The 22,370-nt window shown below is 35.9% G+C and overlaps 7 protein-coding genes across 7 annotated transcripts; 3 read left to right on the forward strand and 4 right to left on the reverse strand.

The window, feature by feature from the left end:
* Positions 1 to 2,437: 2,437 nt before the first annotated feature.
* On the reverse strand, positions 2,438 to 4,687 carry LOC106385069 (pentatricopeptide repeat-containing protein At5g08305). Its single transcript, XM_013825023.3, has one exon. It carries the CDS (start codon positions 4,163 to 4,165, stop codon positions 2,552 to 2,554), a length of 1,614 nt encoding a protein of 537 aa, XP_013680477.1. The 5' UTR covers positions 4,166 to 4,687; the 3' UTR covers positions 2,438 to 2,551.
* A 1,391-nt stretch (positions 4,688 to 6,078) lies between these two features.
* LOC106384975 (transcription factor TCP21-like) lies at positions 6,079 to 6,953 on the forward strand. The gene has a single exon (XM_048751866.1). The coding sequence runs from the start codon at positions 6,131 to 6,133 to the stop codon at positions 6,836 to 6,838; it is 708 nt and encodes a 235-aa protein (XP_048607823.1). The 5' UTR covers positions 6,079 to 6,130; the 3' UTR covers positions 6,839 to 6,953.
* A 1,015-nt stretch (positions 6,954 to 7,968) lies between these two features.
* LOC106384974 (protein-S-isoprenylcysteine O-methyltransferase B) lies at positions 7,969 to 9,374 on the forward strand. The gene is made up of 2 exons (XM_013824903.3): positions 7,969 to 8,200; positions 8,555 to 9,374. Exons 1-2 carry the CDS (start codon positions 8,151 to 8,153, stop codon positions 9,174 to 9,176), a joined length of 672 nt encoding a protein of 223 aa, XP_013680357.1. The 5' UTR covers positions 7,969 to 8,150; the 3' UTR covers positions 9,177 to 9,374.
* Positions 9,375 to 9,588: 214 nt separating this feature from the next.
* LOC106384973 (FAD synthetase 2, chloroplastic) lies at positions 9,589 to 11,479 on the forward strand. Its single transcript, XM_013824902.3, has 4 exons — positions 9,589 to 9,948; positions 10,234 to 10,286; positions 10,488 to 10,623; positions 10,787 to 11,479. Exons 1-4 carry the CDS (start codon positions 9,710 to 9,712, stop codon positions 11,451 to 11,453), a joined length of 1,095 nt encoding a protein of 364 aa, XP_013680356.1. The 5' UTR covers positions 9,589 to 9,709; the 3' UTR covers positions 11,454 to 11,479.
* A 733-nt stretch (positions 11,480 to 12,212) lies between these two features.
* On the reverse strand, positions 12,213 to 13,167 carry LOC106385160 (GEM-like protein 4). The gene has a single exon (XM_013825115.3). The coding sequence runs from the start codon at positions 13,002 to 13,004 to the stop codon at positions 12,396 to 12,398; it is 609 nt and encodes a 202-aa protein (XP_013680569.1). The 5' UTR covers positions 13,005 to 13,167; the 3' UTR covers positions 12,213 to 12,395.
* Positions 13,168 to 14,408: 1,241 nt separating this feature from the next.
* Positions 14,409 to 17,027, reverse strand: LOC111204257 (alpha-galactosidase 2). The gene is made up of 14 exons (XM_022698558.2): positions 16,746 to 17,027; positions 16,611 to 16,669; positions 16,473 to 16,529; positions 16,352 to 16,386; positions 16,152 to 16,255; positions 15,982 to 16,057; positions 15,776 to 15,900; positions 15,603 to 15,686; positions 15,442 to 15,506; positions 15,294 to 15,376; positions 15,133 to 15,223; positions 15,006 to 15,055; positions 14,775 to 14,915; positions 14,409 to 14,692 (listed from the first exon to the last, which is right to left on the reverse strand). The coding sequence occupies exons 1-14, from the start codon at positions 16,877 to 16,879 to the stop codon at positions 14,600 to 14,602; spliced, it is 1,197 nt and encodes a 398-aa protein (XP_022554279.1). The 5' UTR covers positions 16,880 to 17,027; the 3' UTR covers positions 14,409 to 14,599.
* Positions 17,028 to 17,829: 802 nt separating this feature from the next.
* LOC106384971 (alpha-galactosidase 1) lies at positions 17,830 to 20,491 on the reverse strand. Its single transcript, XM_013824900.3, has 15 exons — positions 20,134 to 20,491; positions 19,976 to 20,034; positions 19,838 to 19,894; positions 19,717 to 19,751; positions 19,533 to 19,636; positions 19,384 to 19,459; positions 19,235 to 19,293; positions 19,101 to 19,166; positions 18,935 to 19,018; positions 18,794 to 18,858; positions 18,635 to 18,717; positions 18,470 to 18,560; positions 18,350 to 18,399; positions 18,114 to 18,254; positions 17,830 to 18,008 (listed from the first exon to the last, which is right to left on the reverse strand). Exons 1-15 carry the CDS (start codon positions 20,313 to 20,315, stop codon positions 17,916 to 17,918), a joined length of 1,245 nt encoding a protein of 414 aa, XP_013680354.1. The 5' UTR covers positions 20,316 to 20,491; the 3' UTR covers positions 17,830 to 17,915.
* Positions 20,492 to 22,370: the final 1,879 nt, after the last annotated feature.

Consider the following 22,370-nt stretch of genomic DNA (forward strand, 5'->3'; position numbering starts at 1 on the left):
TGTAATTTGGAATCATACACTTTAGTTTATTTTTTTATTTCATCCTAAGCACAATATATCTTAAATTATACATAATCTTCATAAAATGTATTCACATATCTAAGACAACAACCACCTAAATGCAAATAAGAAATTAATCAAAATTTTAATATATAGAATTAAAATATTACAGTTGAATTCATAGATGCAATCTAATTTACCCAAATGATAACTAAATCGACTAAAAACAATAAAACCGATTAAATATAACATATATAAAATCATATCTATAATTAAAGTAATGTAATATTATTAATATAAATGAGGCATGTAAATTATAAATTAATTTAAAATTAAAAGTAATTAGCAATCAATTATTATAATATATTTACTTTAGAAATATTTGCATCCGTGTATAAGCACGGGAAAATCACCTAGTAACATATATATAGGAGTCCTCAAATTAAACCAAGTCAAACCAGAAATTAAACCACAAATGCATTCGATTTGGTTCCAATCGCAATTTCCCGGTCGCTATTGTCAAACATAGGTCACAATATGGGCTCTGGATATACTGGTAATGGGCCAAATGAAGAATTGAATCCATTATGAAATTAGATGACAAACTACATGCAGTTACATCATTGAGAAACATTGCAATCTTTACGTGTGTAGCCACAAGTCGTACCTCTCTCGATTAAAGACATTCGGGAGCTGGCTTGGCTGGTTTTCTCCTATGCTTTTCATTGGTCAACAATCAATCCGCCCATTCGCTTTGCCCGCCGGGAGGGGTTTGTTGAAATCAATTAATCTAATCATACCTCAATTCTTAGAAAATATGTTGGTCCAATTAAGTATATATTATACTTTTCATTAAACTAATCATAAAATTAATTAAAGTGTACAATTACTATTTTCTTTTCTTTCCTTAAATAAAAGCTACGAAATTACCAAATATGACTAATATATATATGACAATTAATGATTATAATAATAAAGATTTGATAACAATTTATATCTCATCCATCGTTTTTGTTTAATTTTATATTATTAAAATTAATTAAACAATCAAATTAGCTATAAACTTAAAATATAGATTTTTTCGTATATGTTATATTTTTAATTTTAAAAAATGACAAAATTACTAAAACTGTGAAAATTATTATGTTAAAAATTAATGATCAATGGTTTAACATCCCCTATATATTAATATAGAAACATTTAAAACGTTTAGAACGTGTAGTTTATACTAATTAAAAAGTGTCATGCTGAGTTGTCACGTAATTAAAATATTAATTTGTTTACGTGTCGGCTTGAAAATCAATTGAGAATTTTATTAGTCCAAAATTAAATTGCTAAGAAATGTTATATTATATAGTATGTCCATTATCGACCATTCATTTATCAAATTGAAATTTATTATATATCATTTCCTTAAATAAAACCTACGAAATTACCTTGTGTGGTTATGATATATATAGTAATTAATGATTTTAAATAATAAATATTTGCTAATAATCTGTATATTTTCTATCATTTTTGTTTAATTCTTTATTATTAAAATAAATTACACAATTACATTAATCATATATTAAAAATTTAGATTTTTTTTGTATATGTTGTATTTTGAATTTTTCAAAACGAATATAAATTACTAAAACTGTTAAAAGTCTCACATAAAAGTTTGTGATGATTGTTTAAATTTTTTTCTATAATAAGATACAATGATAATAAAATCATATAAATAAATAATTTTATTTTAATAGGTGTTTATGTTAATATATATACTTCATATTGTTTAAATTTAATTATATATAATATACGATATATAAGATTGATTATTTTTATTTATTTATCCTAAAATGATTGCGAATAAACAAGAGCGGTCATTTGATTTATATGTGCAAGCCAATTTATTACATAATAGTAACTGATTTCTTAGTTATTTAATATATAATTATTATTTTATTATTTCATAATATTTAGAAAAATATTAAATAAGTAATAAATATAAAATATTTATTCTGCACAAGGCGCAAATCTTAAACTAAGTATGTATCTCTTTAATAATTTTGAATCTTAAACATTTTCTAAATCTCAGGCCAAAACAAAAGAAAAACATAAGAATAAACTCAAAAATCAATATTTATATCGAGCAATAACCAAAATGACACAAAAATGAGAAAAATATCGAAGATAAATAGGATTGACACGTGAATGTAAACTTCTCATAACCATAATCAACTTTTAAATTGCTAAATCATGACATAAAACCGAGCTGACATAGTTTCATTGTAACCAAATAGTAGGCATGAGATTCTTCGAACTAAACGTTATGTTTTTATGCGATAAATAATTTTTTGACCTAAAATATTTTTAAAAATGGGATTAGTTCATTAGTAAAAAAATTATGTAATTAACTAAAAGGTTTTTAAAAAAATGTTTAAGGGCCAAAATATTAATTCAATCAATAATATAAATTTTATTTTCTATACGATATTTTTCTTAAATAATTTTGATATAAATTTAAAGCAGGTCTCATCCTAGTTAAAATGACTAAAACATCATGATTTTAAAATGAACAAATACAATTATAGTTCCCACTATCGTCATTGTCGACATTGAGATCCATCCAAGTACCAACCAGATGTAACGCTGCGTAGATCTTCTCAAAGTCTAAATGAGTTTTGTCATGAGCTATGAATCTATGCCGCATTCCATTCAATTCAATTATACTGTGTCCAGCAACTTTCTTCACTCCTTTCTTCTCCATTGCTTCTCTCATAGACCTCGCCGCGCCAAACCGCTTGTTGATCGCATAAACGTTAGCTAGTCCGACATATCGTCCATCATTATCCGGTTGCAGCTCTACAAGCCTCTTTCCAACTGTTTCCGCAAGCTCCCAGTCTCCATGGTTTATACACCCGTTAAGCAAAGCACCCAGCATCGAACCGGTCGGCTTCATCGGCATTTCGGATATAAAACCGTATGCATCTTTAACCAGACCGGCACGGGAAAGCACGTCGACCATACAAGCGTAATGCTCGCTCTTTGGTTCTGCTCCGCTTTTCTCGAGACTCTTAAACAAATGCCAAGCTTCTTTCACTAACCCGCCGTGGGAGCAAGCAGCAAGCAAGCACAAGAATGTTATCTCGTCCGGTTCAAACTCTGATTCTTGCATTTTGTGAAACAATTGAAGCGACTCTCTTATGAAACCGTGACTCGCAAGCCCTCCAATCATAGCATTCCACATCAATACATCTCTCTCCTCAACGTTTGCTCCACAAAACACCCCCCAAGCGTCTCCTATCGACCCGGATTTAGCATACATATCGATAAGAGACGTCTGCAACATAACTGTCAAAGGCAAATGCTTATCCACTATATACCGATGCACCGCCTTTCCTCTGTTCAGCGCACCCAAGTGAGCACAAGCGCACAACACACTAACCATAGTGACTTCATTAGCCTTTATTGAACTTACTCTCATCATCTCATCAAAAACTTCAAGAGCTTCGCTATACTCGCCGCTCTTTACATACCCATCTACCATAGAGCTCCACGACACAACATCTCTCTCGGTCATTTCATCAAACAACTTTCGTGCAGAAACAACATCCCCGCATTTCGCGTACCCGTCCAAGATCGAGTTCCAAGTGACCAAATTCTTATCAGGCATTTCATCGAACAATTTGCGAGCAGAAACACTATCTCGCAACGAACCGTACAAATGGATAAGAGAATTACAAATGTACAAATCCCACACGAACCCATTTTTCACTACGGAGGAATGCAACGACCCACCAAGTTGCCTATTCAAGAGACGTGAATTCGATTTCAGGAGAAACGGATAAGTCATGTGATCTGGTGAGAACCCGTTTCTCAGCATTTGGATATAAGCACGGATCGTTCTCTCGGGGGTTTTGCTATTGGAGAAGCCTCGTATCACGAAGTTCCAGCTGAAAGCCGGAGGATTTGGTAATCTCGTCAAGAATCTGTAAGCGTAATCGACGTCGCCTGTGGAGGATAGAGCAGAGAAGGAGAGAGCTCGAGAGGCGAAAGGTTCTTCCTCGGAGAGACCGAGTGTGATCAGAAGGGCGTGAGTCTTGATTAGCTCTGACATTTTCTTCCATCGGTGAAGGAGAATCGAGTTCGCGAAGAGAGACGATGATGATGACTTCAACATTCACTTCGCTCGATTTTAAATTTCGTTTAAGATCGCGAATCGGTTTTATTTCATGTTTGCAAATAATTGCAAATGAAGCCCTGAGATTTTTAAAATATGACAAATGACCCGCTTGCATTTTGTAATCCTTTAACTAAACCCCCAACGTCTTTAAAGAGAATAAATGACCCTGATGGTGTACTTAATCGGTTAATCCCAATCCTCAATCTTTGTGTGTTGCTACTCCGTGGAGATAAGACTGATAGTAACTTGCTACATCCTGGAATGTTGAGTTGATTTGGAGATTCGTGACCACTGTTACAGACTCTATATTATTACAAAGTCAAAATGCATAGATTTTGTTTAGGAGTTACATGTCTTAATAGGATCCAAACCGATTCAAGACTTGATTAAACTATAGAATCTCTACACTCAACAATTACTCTTTTAAACCTTTTAACTGTCTAGCAGCTAACCAACTCAAAGATTGTTGCTAATCTGTATATACGGCTACAATCCACTACAGCCCGCATAGACTAATCACAATGCTTTTTTTTCCTTGCTATGAACTAATCATAATTCTATGCGCTAGGCTAGACTTATCACAACTTTTCGAAGAATAGGAAATGGATATTCGATTATGAATATGCTATAATCACAAATCTTTTTATAACTTGGTCCCTTTGCACTAGTTTGGGCCGTGTCAAGCTGACTTGTCACTGTTAACCGCGATTCAGACAATTTAGTTCCTAATCAAAACATTTGTTTGATGTGTGCACGAGCAGTCTCTGTGGTCAATTGCAAAACGTTTGGTGTTTACACTTTAAAAAATGACAATAAACCACAAGAATAACCAAAAGTTCAATCCATGTTATCGTGAAGGGAACCCAAAAAAAAAGGGTTTTATCGATGGTCACAGTTTGCTAAATTTTCAGCAAAAGAGAAGATAAAAAGATCCTTATCCTCAACACAAGATGACGTGGATCGTTCTGATTGGTTGAGTCAGTGGCGAAAATCTAAGGCATGGCCAAGTGAAAACTAGGAAAAGATTCTTGTATGATGAAACACGAGTTGATTCTTTTTTTGTCAGAAGTGTCACTTTCTTTATTTTGGTCCACACCATATAATAGTATTAATTTCAAAACTAAATAAATGAGAATGGGCTCCAGCTGTTTATCACATTTGACAATTATCAAATGATTCGTACGAGTATGTGTTCACTTTTGGTAATTGGGTGATCATTAGCAATAATTAGTGTCTAAACTTTACAAACTATAGACGCGTTTATCCAGCTAACCGATAACTACTCACTCATCAAAACACGAGGTAGTAGATAACTAATCGTCGAATCGGAAAGGTTGTAAAATACTCAAAACAATAACCATTGTCAGAAAGTGCGTACTTGTCATTTTATAAGAGCCATTTGTAATAGAAACACAAAAGAGAGTGATCTAAAAATTAAATTAATTATATAAATAAACAAAATCGTAATCAGTGCAGGTGTAAAGTCGACTCACCAAATAATCACGTCATTGATTGTCTCTTATCCCACTTCTGCCACCTTGGGCCCTCTCGACGACCGATCGTTTTAGCACAGCTTTTCAACTAACGTGGAAACTGTAAATTGGAAACAGTTTTGCAAACTACTCCACATGATTTGCTCCACACTAACCACCATGAATCAATCATGAGTCTTAATTAAGTACTCCTGTGATTAAGCATCGCCTGTAATTCCGACAATCAAATATATATGGGACCCACATTCTAACCCCAAAATAACTTAAATTCTAATGCCGGACCGTGGTCCCTACGCTACAGTCAACACCAGAGTCAGCGCGTGAGCTTAATTAAACGCGTCCCTCGCATAAGTGAGCTGTGTGAGGGACCCACCAACAGCCATGTGCCCTACTTCCTGTCTCCACCAGCTTCTTGCTAAGCCACTCTTTAAAATCATTTACCTCTCAAATTCTCTCTTCTGGCACCCTCATGACGAGCAACGACGGATCAGGGCCTAACGGCGTCATAGCGGAGCATCCGTCAGCAGTTAACAAAGGAACTCTTAACGCCGTGAAGAAGCCACCGGCTAAGGATCGACACACCAAAGTCGACGGGAGAGGGAGACGGATTCGTATGCCGATCATATGCGCAGCTCGAGTTTTCCAGCTGACCAGAGAGCTAGGTCACAAATCAGACGGTCAGACCATAGAGTGGCTCCTACGCCAAGCCGAGCCTTCTATCATAGCCGCCACGGGAACGGGTACAACTCCGGCGAGTTTCTCCACCGCTTCTCTCTCCACTTCTTCCCCCTTCGCACTCGGGAAGCGAGGCGTGAGAGCGGGGGAGGGAGAAGCTGGTGCCGGAGCAGGAGGAGGGTTAACAGTTGGACCCACGATGGGGGCTTCTTTGATGAGTGGTGGTGGGTTTTGGGCGGTTCCGGCGAGGCCGGACTTCGGCCAAGTATGGAGCTTTGCTACCGGAGCTCCACCGGAGATGTTGTTTACACAGCAGCAGCAAGCAGCTACTCTATTCGTCCGACAACAGCAGCAACAACAAGCTTCAGCTGCAGCTGCAATGGGTGAGGCTTCAGCAGCTAGAGTCGGGAACTATCTTCCGGGTCATCATCTCAATCTTCTGGCTTCTTTGTCGGGTGGGAATACCGGGTCGGGTCGGAGGGAAGAGGATAACCCACGTTAAAAAAGGTCTTGTATTTTGTGCTCTTTGGATTAGGGATACTTGAGTATGTATAGAAAACTTATCTGTGTTTTATATGTATTCTAAAATGGTTTAACGAGTACTTAATTTGTGTGTTTTTGTTGCTCAGGTTTTAGTTAAATTTTTAGATTATTGCTTACGGTTTCAGTGTTTAAGAATATTTGGTCTAAGAATTTGTTAAGGAGAGGCAGTGAGGTCGATTGATTGATTGTTGTTACTAAAAACGCCATAATGGAAAAAGCTCACTGTACGTTATGTGCATGATTTCTTTTATGGTTCACGTCAGTGAAGTTGAGCCCACAGGAACTATTGAATATTGATCTCTCCTTACCACCGGTCAAAGGATTGTAATCCTGAATGTTTCTCGTGACTTGTATGAATGAGGGAAATGAAGATAAGCAAACAAAAAAAAAAAAAAAAAAAAAAAAAAAAAAAAAAAAAAAAAAAAAAAAAAAGAAGATAAGCAAACAAAAAAGGGTCTTATACGTCAAGTTCTTGTGAAGTGGTCCTTGTCTTTTGAATGATTTGAGGTATGCATGGTAGTCGTAAAACTTCTGTAGTGTTTTGTATAAGCTTGGTATAGAACTGAAAAAATTGATTATCGCACATTTTTGAAAGAAAATAATTGTTTTGGAAACTGTCACCCTCAAACAAATATAGGACCATAGTTAATGTTCTAGACCGAACATACAAGCGGTACTTCTTCGCGACCAGTTCGACCTGATGAAAGAATGCTGGACGCCTTGGATTGTAAACGCAGTGGTACAGCAGTTCCACTAGTAAAAGGGAAGAGAAGAATACAAACAAATGGTCTACAAGCTTGCTAACTCTACAAGAGATCAAAGAATTCAAAATGTGTGAAAATTCATTTATAATTTGAGGCAAGAAAATACAAAACTAATTATGAGCCAAAAGTTTTTTTTAGGGTGGTATTGGCTAAACCAATCAAATCCTCCATGTTTGTTGTAAATGCAAATCCAATTGATATCTAACTACCATTACTAATTTGAACCGGAACAAACCGATTGCTTGGTTATGTAAAACCACGATTTAGAATGCCACTATGATCCGATAAACCATTAATTAAATCATAGTTGAACCGGTGAGATAACCGCTCTCGAGCCGGTTATCCTAAAAAGGCCTTGTTCTTGACATTTTTTGGGGATTTTAGGTCTTCCCTCAACGTGATTCTAACCGGAAGCTCTGGTCTATCTCCGTGATTAAAACAAGTTTCTTTTCTCGGGAAGAACACAGATCGAACAGCCCAAGCAAAGAATCAACATTTTTTAAGTGTATGATTCACGCGATTCTGATTCCGTCTCAGCAGCTGTTAAATTCAATTGGGTATGTCTCGGATCCTCCTTGTTATGTTGGGTTTCTGCTTTAGGAAACCCTTTAAGCATTCCTTGTTTTAGATCTTCGATTTTCATGTAATAAAAACTGTATCTTGGAATCATATCATGATTCCTTTTTAATGGATGAAGGAGAACATTGTTTAGGCCTTTGTCACAGTTAAAGGTTGATTTGTTACATTAATTGAGCTTAATGTTCTTGAGATTTTGGTTTAAAGATATATCTTTAGTCAAGTGAGAGTTTGCATAGTTGAATGTTTCCCATATTTGGCTTATTCCTTCCTTTGTGTTATAATCGACCTCAATAACATCTTGTCTGGTCTGTAACTCGTGTTTTTTTTTTCAGGTCTGAGCTAAAACCTTGTAAAGAATCAATGACAGAGATCTTTACTGACACTGGATTCAGACAGTTAACACAAATGCTCCTGGCGATAATCTTCTTCCACACATCGGAATACATTCTCGCCAGAGCCATTCACGGACCATCGAGAGTCACTCTAAGCTCACTCCTAATCACCAAACACTACGCTTTCGCAATGCTAGTATCCATCCTCGAGTACCTAATCGAGATCACTCTCTTCCCGAACCTGAAACAGCACTGGTGGATCAGCAACGTCGGTCTCGTAATGATCCTCCTCGGTGAAGTCCTTCGAAAAACCGCGATCATCACGGCGGGCAGATCCTTCACTCACCTTATAAAGATCCGCCACGAGGAGCATCACAGGCTTGTGACGCGAGGAGTGTATCGAATCGTGAGGCATCCGAGCTACTCCGGGTTTCTTGTATGGTCTGTGGGGACGCAGGTGATGCTGTGTAACCCTGTTTCGGCGGTTGCGTTTGCGGTTGTGGTGTGGAAGTTCTTTGCGGATAGGATACCTTATGAGGAGCATTACTTGAAGCAGTTTTTTGGGAGAGAGTATGTGGAGTATGCGCAGAGGGTTCACTCTGGTGTTCCTTTTGTAAACTGAAAAAAACAATTTGAATCAGTTATTAACATTTATTTATAGATTTGGTTGGATACTATTTGCATAGAAAATCATTAAAAGAGATTACTCATGTTTTTACATAATTGTATTTGTCCCTGGTGAGTGAGTATTTTGGTTGTTCTACTCATGACTGATATTTTATTTCTTTTGTCTTGGATTTGATTTTTTTTTGTTGTTGTAGTTTTGAGTTTCTAATTAATTCAGTTTCTAACTAAAAAATTGGTTTGACATCGGTTCTGTTGGATTTGGTTTAGCAGTGGAGTTAAGAAGTAATTCTTGGGTGTTACTCAAACGAGCTAGAGAGTTGCTTTCTCTGGGTGTTATTAAGACACTCTGGATGAGATAGAGGGTTACATTTTGGGGTGTTACTCATACACTCTGGATGAGATAGAGGGTTATTATTACTTGTTGTGTCATAAAACCTTAACCACAGTGGTAGGTAGGCTCCGGCGAGGCGGCGAAGAGTCTCCGAGAGAGCGAGAGCTTTGGCTGATCGTTAATCTTGAGGCGGGACCATGTTGAGCGGAGGCTCACGTGCCTTGCAGCATTTGTCCGATTACCATCATCATCATACATCTATCGGATTAGGTTTTTGTGGGGCTAAGATCGTGCAGCTCTCTTCTTTCTTCCTTAGGCCTTCTCAAGCTAAGGCGAGCGGTAATTGCAGCTACAAATTGCGTCACCGGATGATTTCTTCATCTGGGTTTCACTACAGGACTTCCGGCGAAACGCCTATCATTCACAGCTGCTTCAGGTTATTGACTTATTGTATACTCCTCGATTTGAAACTTAGATGCTATGTTGGTCTTTTGCTGAGGATTTTGAAATCTAAAGTTTGCATCTTGACGACATGACATGAGTTTCTTAGTTTAGGTTGTAGCGAATTTTACTGGAGTTGTGTGCATTGTCTGACGAGAGATATGTTTCTTGATTGGACAAGTTTTAGGAGCTGTGTGTTTGAAGTTATGTAACTGCTCTCTAATTGATGTACAAGTTGGCGTCTTTTTCTCATTATCTGTTTTGTTTTCTTCCTCCAAAGCCAGCGAGAAGATGATCTTGAGCTTCCAGCTGATGGGTCAACTCCAGTTTCAGGTATCTTCCTTGCTTGTTTCTTGACTTTCTAAAACCCAACTGCTCCATCACACTTTTCTAGTTTTTAAATGGTGAATAATGCAATGATTAGCTTTAAGTGTGGTGCGACACTAGAAACTTGATAGATTGATATATATTATTAGATGTTAGCATATGGTGATGGTTTTGCGATGCTATCGTTTTTGACATCTCATGTTACAGGAGGTATTGTTGCTCTAGGGAAGTTTGATGCTCTGCATGTTGGCCATCGAGAGCTAGCCATTCAAGCTTCCAGAGTCGGAACTCCGTATCTATTATCTTTTGTTGGAATGGCCGAGGTCTTCGGGTGGGAGCCTAGGTAATATCCCCCTTGTAGTATTCATTTATTCATGCCTCCCCTTTCCTTTTGTTATACATTTCGTTGTCTCTATCCACTTTCAACATAGGTATACATTGGTATGTTCCAATCAGTTTGTGTTCTATCCCATGGTGACTACTGACACATATATATGTACAAGCAGGGCTCCAATAGTGGCCAAATGTGATCGAAAACGAGTGCTTACCTCTTGGGACTCATACTGTGGAAACAAAGCACCTGTAGAGTACGAGATTGAATTTGCCAGCGTGCGGCATCTTACCCCACGACAGTTTGTGGAGAAGCTATCAAAAGAGCTCAGAGTCTGTGGAGTTGTGGCAGGCGAAAATTACAGGTTTGGATATAAAGCTTCTGGTGATGCCTCTGAGCTAGTGAGATTGTGCGAGGAGTATGGCATCGGAGCCTACATCATAACCTCCGTGATGGACAAAAAGCAAGACTCAGAAAAGAGAGACTCAGGGGACTCAAAAGACAGAGGGCAAGTCTCTTCTACACGTGTACGCCAAGCTCTTGCAGCGGGAGATATGAGTTATGTATCAGAGCTCCTCGGCAGAGCACACCGGCTTATCTTGCAAGTCAACAACACCGGAGATATGCAGAGTGAAAGAAGGATCTCGGTGCCGAGATCATCAGTACTTAATCTACCGCCTGGAAATGGAGTTTACAACGCATGTTTGGTTCTAGCTGATGATGAGCCTTCAGTTCCGTGTAGTGTAGTTGTTGATTCATCATATATACATGTAGAAACAGAGGAGCTGCTACTCTGTAATTCAGATTTGGCTCAAGAGTTCTTGAGTGTTGAGTTTGGTTGATTCAATCTTTGATTAGTTCCTATCAATTCATTTGTGTCTCCATTGAAATTCTTACAGAAAACAAATATTCGTACATGTTTAAAAAAAGATTTGTTTCTAAAAAGAGAAAAAAACAAAAATAGCACTAAATCAAGTTTTTGTTCCCAAACTAGCAGTCAAGGTCAAAAATCACAAAAATAACACTTAATGTTTTATCAAAAGTCACAAACTTAGAGTTTAGAGTTAAAGGGTGGGGTTTATGATTTAGGGTTTAGGGTTTAGAGTTTAGGGTTTAGGGTCTATGGTTTAGGGTTTAAGGTTTAGAATCTAGGGTTTAGGGTTTAGAGTTTAGGGTTTAGGGTTTAGGGTTTAGAGTTGAGAAATGAGGTTTTGGGGATAAGATTTCAAATTTTGAAAAATAAAAAAATTAAAATTTTCAAAGGATAAACTTAGAAAGGTGCTATTTTGGTCATTTTAGTTTTGGAGTGCTATTTTTGTGATATAAACTTAGAAAAATGCTATTTTGAAGATTTGCCCTTTCTAAAAGTTACATTTTTTTATTTGTAACACAAAATTATATTAATTTATTAACAAATTTTGTTATATAATTAAAATATTTTAGTATAGAAGAAAAGACTCGCATGAACAAGATCTAGATCTTGTTTTTATTAACCAATAGCGATAAACTATAAACTTCAACAAAATTGTTTGTGTTTATTAAATTTTTATTGGTTAAAAATTATGAAAAATACTATTTTGTGTATTTTAACCAAAATTTAATATATTTTACTAATATGTGTAAAAATTCTAATTTAATTTTTTTTTTTGAAATAGATAATTTATTCGTTTAAAACTCCATGTACAGTATTGTTTGTCTTTCTAAGACTATTTTCTTATCAATCAGGTAAAGAAGAAATGAAATATTTCTAAAACTCCAAAGCTTCTAAGAAACACTGGTTTTAACTATTGTTCTTCACTGTCTTCATAGCTCAGAGAAAGAGCTTTCTCAAGGCAACTGAAAGCTTTCTTGTAGCTTAAGAACCCCATGAACCAGAATTCGAAACCATCGACCGTGACTACTTCCATGTACTTCTGTGACGGTTTCTTCGTGTTCTGACTCTGGTTCACTCTCTTGATCTTGCACAAAGGAACCGACACTTTGTAGTGAACTCGGATCATGTCTCCTTGAGGGGAAGCCACCTTTATCGATCTCTCGCTGCAAAAGGCCATTTTCTTGGAAGAAATGAAGAGAAGGCCTGCGATGGGACCTGCTGTAGTCGACAGGTAACACTGGTAAGTTTTGAAGAGTTTTTCATCTTCCTTGACTCTGAAGAGCCGCTTATAGATCTTCTCTAGACCTCCAACCTGAAGAATCTTAGCCCCCAAAGATAGCTTTCTCTTCACTGTTTCGGTTAGCTTTGGTCTTAACTTGTTCTGGTCTCTAGCTCCAGTGGTGAAACCATCAGTTTTCTTCCTTTTAACAACTGATTTTTTGGTATTACTAGAAGCCGGATCAGGTAGATACCCTACCGGATAAGTAATGACTTGTTGATCAACTCTGCTCATGTTCATCTTTAGAGGATTGAGTAATTGATCTTGATGTTGTGTGATTTGTAAAATGAAGCTGATTGATGAAATGGTTTGGTGGAGGCTTAAGGTATTTATAGGGCAATGAAAAGAGAAGATATTTGACTCATTCTTTAAAACCTTTTTCTGAGCGCAGGATGAGTCATAATGTGTCATCAACGATTCAGCAAGAAATGAAAGAAAGATTAATTCATTTTGAATATTTTTTGGTGATTAGAATTAAAGCAATTTGTTTGACCGCTTTGATTAGGATCACACGCCCCTCACGTTAGACTCCGACATGCTTTTTAACTTACTACAAGTTGGCAAGACGGCATACTTCTTCTTTTTTTTTTGATATTGTCTAGTTTCTTACCCATCACATGACATGCATGTAAATACGTATCTCTTGTGTAGTTTCTTACACATCACATGCATGTAAAAACGTTTCCGTTCAGCAGAATCTCAGTTGCCTATATATCTTTACTAGTTAATTTTTAGATATTTTGTTACATTTTCAATTAGTTTGGAACATGAAATGAAAAAATGTTCAGAAAAAATATTAAAGTAGAAGACAAAATAAGAAATAATATAAACGCTGACTTATGGAGAAGGGATGTTGTGGCTTTGGAGCTTTCTGAGTTGGCATGGTGACTTTCTGACGCCATATTATCTTGCTAAGATAAGGTATTGTCATGTATTTGAAAGTCAGAAAACTAATAAAATAAATCACAAAAGGAATTATGGTTTGAAATGGATCCCACCATAGACTATACCTGCCGTTCTATGATGATTCTATCAATTCTATCAATTCGTCACCCATGTGATCTACACAAGATTCAAATGCTTTACACAGTTACACCTTTTTCTGTATACTACTATTAGTGTATGTTAGCTTTTGATGTACTGAACTAGTAAAACTATCATCATTTATGCATGAAAACAAGTGCATCTTTTAGATGTATTGAACTAGTTAACTATTATATATGCTTGAAAACAAGTGTATGTTAGCTATAGATGTATTGAGCTAGATTTCCTTGTGATTCTTATAAACATTTCCTCAAAGATATAAAAGTTGTGCTTCCTGCTTCTGGAGTTGTCAGTTCCAAGCTCTCCGGTAATGTTTGGAACTTTGGATCATGCCAGGGACCCTCAGATCAACAAAACTTCAACATGCATGAAGAATCTGCTGCCTTTGGGAACACTCATGTTAAGGCACAACGATTTTAACTTGTTTATGGCTGAGTAATCCAATGATGACTTACCACTTCCAAGTGGGTGGTAATAACAATTTCTGCTTTCCTTTTCATGCATCCTCGGTCTATAAGCCTGGTTTGTGGCATCTTGTTATCATGAAATATATAGATGAAAATTTTGTAAACATCTGGATTTTCATGAGAGAGTTTGTCATAACTCAAATTACTATTGTTATTATAATATTATTTTGATTGATTATTTATGATGATGGAATCTCATATTAAGCAAAGTGAATACATAGATTGAGTAGGAGATGATTTGGTACACTCTTCCTGGCTTCAACAGTAAATATTTTGCTAGGTCTCAGTTTCACTTGATTGACGCAAGATGTAGATGAAATCATCTTATGCTGTGCGTCTGGTGAGAGTATACATTTTGCAGGCATGAGGCTCCACTAAGGCAGATAGTTGTTTTCTAACACCTGAGTGTGTTACATGCTACATTCATCAAAAGGTTTCATGATTAAGTTTCATGTGTGAGTAATAATAAGGAAAAAAGGTTTGATTTATCATAATTTACCGCCCATAAGTCACGAGCGTTAACAATAGCTGATGAATCAAGACCAATTTCCTCCCATCGAGCATTAATGTTAGCAGGTGATGATCCTCTATTCCATAGGATAACTGCTACCCGTTTCATGCTTAGTGGACCTGCCCATACCTGCATTTTCCAACCATACATGTTATGTATATGTCTTCATATTGTTCTTGTTTGGTATGTGCATGCATACATAAACAAGAAGTATAATACCTCAAGATCACCATCTTTCTTGATTTTCTTTCCTTGGATCCCAAGTTTGTCTGAACATAAGCATCTAAAAGCTCTTACTACTACTTCTAAAGTGTTTTAAGAACTTTGTTTGATATTAGTTAATTACCTTGATTAACAGCAATCACCTCTTTGTTACTAAGCAACTCAAAGGTGACTTTGTCCATCGATCTAAGATCACAACCAATCAGCAGAGGAGCCTGCAAGAGACAAACACAGTCCAACATTTGTTATCACGTAAGAAAAACATTCATACTATGTTCATCATACTTTTGCCAATGCCCATATGCTGAAATGAGATCTGTATTCTTCTCTAGTCATGCCTCCATTACCCACTTCAAGCATGTCTGGATCTGTTTCAGTTTCACGGACATTACTTTCTCCACTCACATCTGTTTAGTTAAACAAAACTACTTACCGTTCCATGATCCTGGTCTTGCGTAAGACGCCCATCTATCATTCTGATCTGCTATCATTGTCATGCTAATAACCAAAATAAAATAAAATAAGTAAGAGACGATCATATTCATGTTCTTGTTACACTAAGATTGCAAGAAAGAGCCATAAAAGAAGAGAAACCTCTTCCAGTTATCTCGGATGTCTCCTGTTGTTCTCCAACTGTTACCAATAGCTCCTGCCCATGTTGCTGGATCCTCTTGTCCCCTGCGTTTTACAACTCAGTTTCATCATCAGATCAGACCAAAGTTGTCTGTGCAAGAAAAAGAATCCATAACTTGTGTTTTGGTTCTTACCATTCACACAAAGAGAAGAATATGGATCTTCCTGAATTTATCAAAGCTTTGCTCATTTTTGGGTATCTTTCTTTTGGGCTTGTCGCTGTGTTTTGGCAGTTATCATACTTCAAGTAGTCAATGCCCTGTCAAAATTCACCATAACAAAAAGACACAGCTTCAGGATTGGTTTCAAATGTAACATGCATGCATACATACATACATACCCATGAGGCAAATGTTTTGGCATCTTGTTCTTCATGCCCTAGTGAGCCAGGCATGGTTTGGCTGCAGGTAAGGGTCCTAGCAATCAAGAAATAAAGGACGATCAATAAAGAAACTATCAACTATGTCTTGACAAGATTTGAGTTCTATAACAAAAGTCTCTTGTGTATACCCAGCATCAGAGTAGATACCAAGCTTAAGCCCTTTGCTGTGAACATAATCTGATAAAGCTTTGATCCCTGAAGGAAACGTCGACGCTTTAGCAACCAAGTTTCCCTGATAGATACATCATAAACACATCTCAGTTTCGTTCTTGGATTGTCACACACATCTCAGTAAAAAAAGAAAATTTTCATTTGGTGTTTCTTTAACCTGAGAATCTCTCTTGAGTTCACCCCAACAATCATCTATAACACACAGAGAAAAACAGTACACAACAATAAGAAAAAAGAGAGATGAGTAACAAACAACAGCAACATCTTATTTGTTTTACCTATGTTGATATACTTGTAGCCTATTGCAGAGAGACCACTTGAGACCATTGCATCAGCTGCAGAGAAACTCAGACATTAATCAATCATTGCTTGTATCAGATTTTATTTTCTATATATATAATTGAATCAGTAGTTACCGGTTTGTTTGATAAGAATTTCATTGATGTTACACTGAAAATGATTCCAGCTGTTCCACCTGATAAGAAAGTACAAGCATAAGAGGAAGGTAACTTGTGAGTCAAGGAGATTAAAACAAGTGAAGAGGATCGAACCCCATTTGAGGAGTGAGAGCAAGTCCATTGTTCATCAACATTCGACTCTGAAACCCATCAACCACCTGAGTCAGACTCAGACTCAGACTCAGAGTGAAAGTAATGATCCGTATGAAGAAACCAAGAAGAGCCATTGCTTGATCAAAGTTTCTTTGCTTGTTTCCTTCAATGATTATAGTAATTAGACAGATTGTGACAAAGAGAGAGAGAGAGATTCAAGAAAAGTCAAAGATGGGTTCTGTAATGAATGTTGATGTTAAAGTGTGGGAACTGTGGAATCATACCCAGAGATCTGTGTGTAATATATATAGGACACAAACACTGTGACTGTCCTACCATAGCAAGTGGGTCGTTTTCCATTTTAAATTTAATTTTAGTTTCATTATTGGTTTTTCAGATAAAAAGAATACATATTTTTCTTTATTTATTATTTATGGTTGTGACGCTAAAAGTGTAGAGAGATTGAGGAAAAGAAGAAGTTCTTGTCAGTGTAAGACGTATTCATAGTTAAGAACTGTAATATAAAGTTTGAGGATAACATATCTTCTTAACTGTTCAAGAACTTTAGTATATATTGTTACCCACTTTTAGTTATGAATCAGTTCTGAGACTGATAATGCCATTTAGATCCAAAACATAGAAACAGAATACTTCACGCCTTTCAATAAGTGGTTAGGTCTTTATCGTCATGATCGCACTGGACTCTTATCTAGTAGACACAATCGAATTTTTGCACTTTTATTTCTATATAGTTAACCTCTTATGCATTCATAAATGATGGTGTACTATAATGGTGTTCAGATTATATAATATTGTGTGAAGTATATACAAGCTTTACATATTTTTTTTGTAAACTTCAACAACTGTAATTACATCTCATAGCCTGTTTCTAGGTAGGTTAAAAGTATGAACTTTAAGATGTATCACGCCGCACGAGTAGAAAGAGTATACTTTAAGGTAAAGCCTCTTAAGTTATTGAAATGATCAGGACCACATGTGATTTGACTTGTTCCACACGCCAAAAAAGCAAAAAAAAAATCATCATTGTACGGACACATATTTCATTTTTGAAAATGAAATTCACTGAATCAAATGTAGAACAATTTTATTGAAGGAACCGATAATTGTTTCTACAGAACAATTGGATATTACAACGTAAACCCTCTAATCTCAGGCAACAGGTTTGAGAACATACAACTTACACGCATGTGAATCAACTGTTGCCGTCAAGTTCCCTACAAACTTTTGCTTCAATGTCTTGTGCTGTTCTCATATCATTCACAACAAAACACACATTCATCAGAAGACAAAAACATTTGATCCTTTTAAGGTGTTTGGTTTATGTAAGTTTTGTATATATGTGCATACCTCCCACAGATCTCTAGCTTCAACTATGCTATTTGGAGGGATCTCAATATCATCCCAAAAGGCAGTGATAGATAATCGAGTTGGTCCACGGTTCAACAGAAGCAAAGCTACTCTATAACCTGACAATGGCTCTGCCCAAATCTGATTCATTACCACCAAAACGATTAGTTTAGATGAGAAAGAATATGTCTATAGATGAAAATAGTAAAATGTTGGTTCTGTAAATGTAACCAGACCTGGATATCACCTTCCATTCTAGCTTTCTTGGCTTGAACACCATGTGAATCTACAAGAAACGCTTATTAGTTTGTAATATGATTTTTGAGGAATCAACTAAACAACAGTAATCTAAGTACCTTGATTAATAGCAATAACCTCCTTGTTTGCCACTATCTCCATAGTTTCTTTAGTCATGTTTCTTATGTCACAACCAAGTAGAAGAGGAGCCTATAATATAAATACATACATCATTTGTTTTCAGACTTGATAGTGTTTTTTTAATCAAAATATGCTTTAGTTACCTTGGAGATTGCCCATATGCTGAAATGGACTATGTACTCGTCTTTAGTCATCCCTCCATTTCCCACTTCAAGCATATCAGGATCTGCAAACCAACAACAGAGTCACACACCACTCATCATAAATATTCTCAAACACATATCTTCTCTTGCTTGAAATACCATTCCAGCCACCAGGCCTTGCATGCTCAGCGTAGAATTCGTTCATGTCTGCATTTGCGAGCATACTGTACAAGTAGAAAAAAAAACATTTAGAGACTCTTGAGTAAACATGTGACACTCTTTGGCTTTTATTCTTGTTACCTAAGCCAACTATCATTGATGTCACTAGTGGTTCTCCAGCTGTTGCCTAGTGGAGATCCCCAGAGAGCTGGATGCATGTCTCCCCTGATAACAAACCAATTCATAAGTCTTAACTCTTACAAAGAAACATGGAATCAACACAATGAAAGGGGACATGATTTAATACCATTCACATAAGGAGTGAAAGATGGGACGGCCAGATTTCATCAGAGCTCTGGTCATAACTGGATACCTACAATGTATTGGCAGTGAATGTGAATCCCATACTGTCTACCAGGTATGATCAGTAGTTACTAATACCTGACGGTTGGTCTAGAGCCATCGGTGTTGCAGTTATCATACTTCAAGTAATCTATTCCCTGAAATAATAACCAATCATTGTTTAATCAGTACTTGTTGTCTCATTCTTATTCAGTTTATGAGATGAAAAATAATGTGAAATAATGTACCCATTCAGCAAATGTCTTGGCATCTTGCTCCTCATGGCCTAGAGAGCCCGGCATTGTTTTGCTGCATGTCAAGTACCTGTTGAACCAGACAATCATTTGAGTCCAATGTGTATTCATTCCTCAAAACCGATGAAACAATAATAGTGTACCCTGCATCAGAGTAGATCCCAAGCTTAAGGCCCTTGCTGTGAACGTAATCGGCAAGGGCTTTAATGCCAGAAGGGAAAGTTGATTTCTTTGGCACTAGGTTTCCCTGGAACCACATATTTGAACAAAGATCAAGATCTAGTAAAGTGCAATAAACAAGAAGTGAAACTAAGAGGGAGAGAGTACCTTTTGGTCACGAGCAAGTTCAGCCCAACAATCATCTGAGAAACAAACCAAGAACTTAAACATTAATCAAATAACCTTGAGAGTTTATACAGCTTGAGAGTAAAATACAAGAGCCATTTACCGATATTAACATAGTTGTAACCGAGCTTAGAGAGGCCAGTGGTAACCAAAGCATCAGCTGTTTACAATCATAGGGCTTGTTAAGAAGACATTACACGACATAGCAAATGGTTTCACAATCAAAAGACAAAAACTAAACCAGTTTCTTTGATGACTTTCTCATTTATGTTACAGCTAAAATGGTTCCAGCTGTTCCACCTGCAATATCATTATAACCAACTTCTTTCTTTCAGACATCATCAAGAACATAAAAGCTAAGCAAAGAGCTAGAGAGAGACATAAGAGTTGTTTACAGACCCCATGGGAGGAGTGACGCCTAGGCCATTAGCGAGTAGATGTCTTCGTACGATCTCAGAATCTTCGCTGTCAACGTCACGGGCTCTTTGGACTGATCTAGAAGTCGTCATCAACATTGATGACGTTATCACGATCATAAGTACTGACATCTTCACCATCTCACTTTTCTCTCCTCTCGCCATTTCTTCAAAGTCTCCTCTATAGACGACAAGAACAGAGTGCGAAGATCTTTGGCCGACACTGCTTTAGTAGTAGAAGCTCAAGAGTGTTCTATATATTCTGCTTTATTCCCATTTTGCCCCTAGCACTCTTATCTAGACCAGATCATAGGATCTTTCTTTTCATCATTTTCTAGACTAAGAGATCACATCTTTTGACCATAAAAAAAAAGAGATCACATCTTTCTTTTTTAATAAATCTAACGTCCACAGAAATCAATGGTCATTATATAACTCTTTTTGAAAAAAAGTTTATATAATTATAGTTTCGGATTATACTATATTCTTTTTTTTTCTGTTTTCTTACAGAATTTCGATGACTGGTGGTTTATTCTAAAGATGAGAAGATTAAAAACATTCTGATGGAGATGTTAATTTGTTTTTACGGATATATTTTTTTGTTTGAAAAGTTGTAATGAAAATCCATTATTGAAAACAACTTTGAAAAGTTTTTAATAAGAAAGGAATCTCACGTTTCTTGGAATAGCTGAGTTAAAATAATACCTTTATGGAAGCAAAATCGAAATACACATGGGTCTGTCTTTTTGTTTTTGAAAATATTTATATTTGATGGATTATAAATTTATAACTCATATATTTTTCAGAAATCTTATACCAGTTTTAAATTAATTATATTTTTTTCTCCCTGTAAATAGATTTTCATTAAAGGGTTTTGAATCTTATTGATGTATCACTTTCAAGGCCGGCCGGGATAATTCGCATGCTTGTTGATTTAAAAGAATGACCACCCCTTTAATATAAGTGAAATATAGGTTTTGAAGGTTTACGAAATGTCACAGAAATTAAATTACATCTTAGAATCTATAGTAAACAAAAGTTATCCTATACATTAGATCAAATCCGGAGAAAAACAAAATATTATGATCCACTAGTCCAATATCAACCACGATATATTCATCATTATTCAAATGGTACCTGAAACTTCGAATAGTCTAAAAATCCAAAATTAATATAAGAAAACATATACAACTTCAAGTATTTTAGATACTTTGTGCATTGTAATAAACATTACACTATACAACTTCAAGTATTTTAGATACTTTTTGCATTGTAATAAACATTACACTATACAACTTCAAGTATTTTAGATACTTTGTGCATTGTAATAAACATTACACTATACAACTTCAAGTATTTTAGATACTTTGTGCATTGTAATAAACATTATATTTGAACCAACCTCATTCATGGCACTAGCACCAACATAACGATTATGTAGTCCAATGTACGTCAAGGTAATCACATCTGAAGTTAATGTCACAGGATACATGTTTGCATCAGGCACAACTGAACCATTTTGTGAAGTTGTAGACATGATCCCTAATGTGTGTAAGGTCAAAGTAAACAAATAAACAACTAGTAATGAAGAAAGAAAGAGAATATAAGAAGAAGTTGAAACAAAATGATATTTTTTTTGAGAACTATCATCAGAGAGCAAATCCAACACTTGTTCATTATATATCTCAATGGTTTGCACCCCAACTTCATAGTTTATGTTTCCCTTTCTGGATTGAGATATTTTGAAGAGATCATTGAGTGCATGGTAGTTCCCATGACCTTTTAATCTTTCTTTGAAAACGAAAGCAAACATCAATATCCATGCGTTCTAGTTTCTCATCCACATATATTTCTATTTTCAATAACCAAATCACATGCAAATCTAAGCCAATTTAAGTCTAAACCAAACTAATTTCGACTAAAAAAATGCATTAAATTCGAGCTGAAACTAGTAATATAATTGAATGGGTCCAAAATTTTGGTATATGAAAAACCGGATCCAAACCCGATCCAAACCGTGATATTTTGGATACCCGAAAATATCAAAATCACGATTATATACATATTTCTATTATTATTTTAGATCTAATATGAAAAAATTCAAAATATTCAAAAAGAATCATAATTATCCAAAAAATTTGAAAACAATTTAAATTAAATATCTGAAAATATTCAAAAAATACTCAAAACACTGAAATTAACATAAACACTACTAGTTCT

Source organism: Brassica napus, chromosome C3 (assembly GCF_020379485.1).
Source record: "Brassica napus cultivar Da-Ae chromosome C3, Da-Ae, whole genome shotgun sequence".
Lineage (NCBI taxonomy): Eukaryota > Viridiplantae > Streptophyta > Magnoliopsida > Brassicales > Brassicaceae > Brassica > Brassica napus.

Coding starts and splice junctions, on each gene's coding strand:
- LOC106384974 (XM_013824903.3), top strand. CDS start 8,151: ATGATTCACGCGATTCTGATTCCGTCTCAGCAGCTGTTAAATTCAATT. Junction 8,201..8,554: donor CAGCTGTTAAATTCAATTGG/GTATGTCTCGGA, acceptor TTTTTTTTTCAG/GTCTGAGCTAAAACCTTGTA.
- LOC106384975 (XM_048751866.1), top strand. CDS start 6,131: ATGACGAGCAACGACGGATCAGGGCCTAACGGCGTCATAGCGGAGCAT.
- LOC111204257 (XM_022698558.2), bottom strand. CDS start 16,879: ATGGCTCTTCTTGGTTTCTTCATACGGATCATTACTTTCACTCTGAGT. Junction 15,224..15,293: donor GCATATGGGCATTGGCAAAA/GTATGATGAACA, acceptor TGTCTCTTGCAG/GCTCCTCTGCTGATTGGTTG. Junction 14,693..14,774: donor ACGCTCGTGACTTATGGGCG/GTAAATTATGAT, acceptor TGATGAATGTAG/CATGTAACACACTCAGGTGT.
- LOC106384971 (XM_013824900.3), bottom strand. CDS start 20,315: ATGGCGAGAGGAGAGAAAAGTGAGATGGTGAAGATGTCAGTACTTATG. Junction 19,637..19,716: donor AACTTGCTCGTGACCAAAAG/GTACTCTCTCCC, acceptor ATGTGGTTCCAG/GGAAACCTAGTGCCAAAGAA. Junction 18,859..18,934: donor ATCAATGATAGTTGGCTTAG/GTAACAAGAATA, acceptor CTACTTGTACAG/TATGCTCGCAAATGCAGACA.
- LOC106385069 (XM_013825023.3), bottom strand. CDS start 4,165: ATGTTGAAGTCATCATCATCGTCTCTCTTCGCGAACTCGATTCTCCTT.
- LOC106384973 (XM_013824902.3), top strand. CDS start 9,710: ATGTTGAGCGGAGGCTCACGTGCCTTGCAGCATTTGTCCGATTACCAT. Junction 10,287..10,487: donor TGGGTCAACTCCAGTTTCAG/GTATCTTCCTTG, acceptor CTCATGTTACAG/GAGGTATTGTTGCTCTAGGG. Junction 10,624..10,786: donor GTCTTCGGGTGGGAGCCTAG/GTAATATCCCCC, acceptor ATGTACAAGCAG/GGCTCCAATAGTGGCCAAAT.
- LOC106385160 (XM_013825115.3), bottom strand. CDS start 13,004: ATGAACATGAGCAGAGTTGATCAACAAGTCATTACTTATCCGGTAGGG.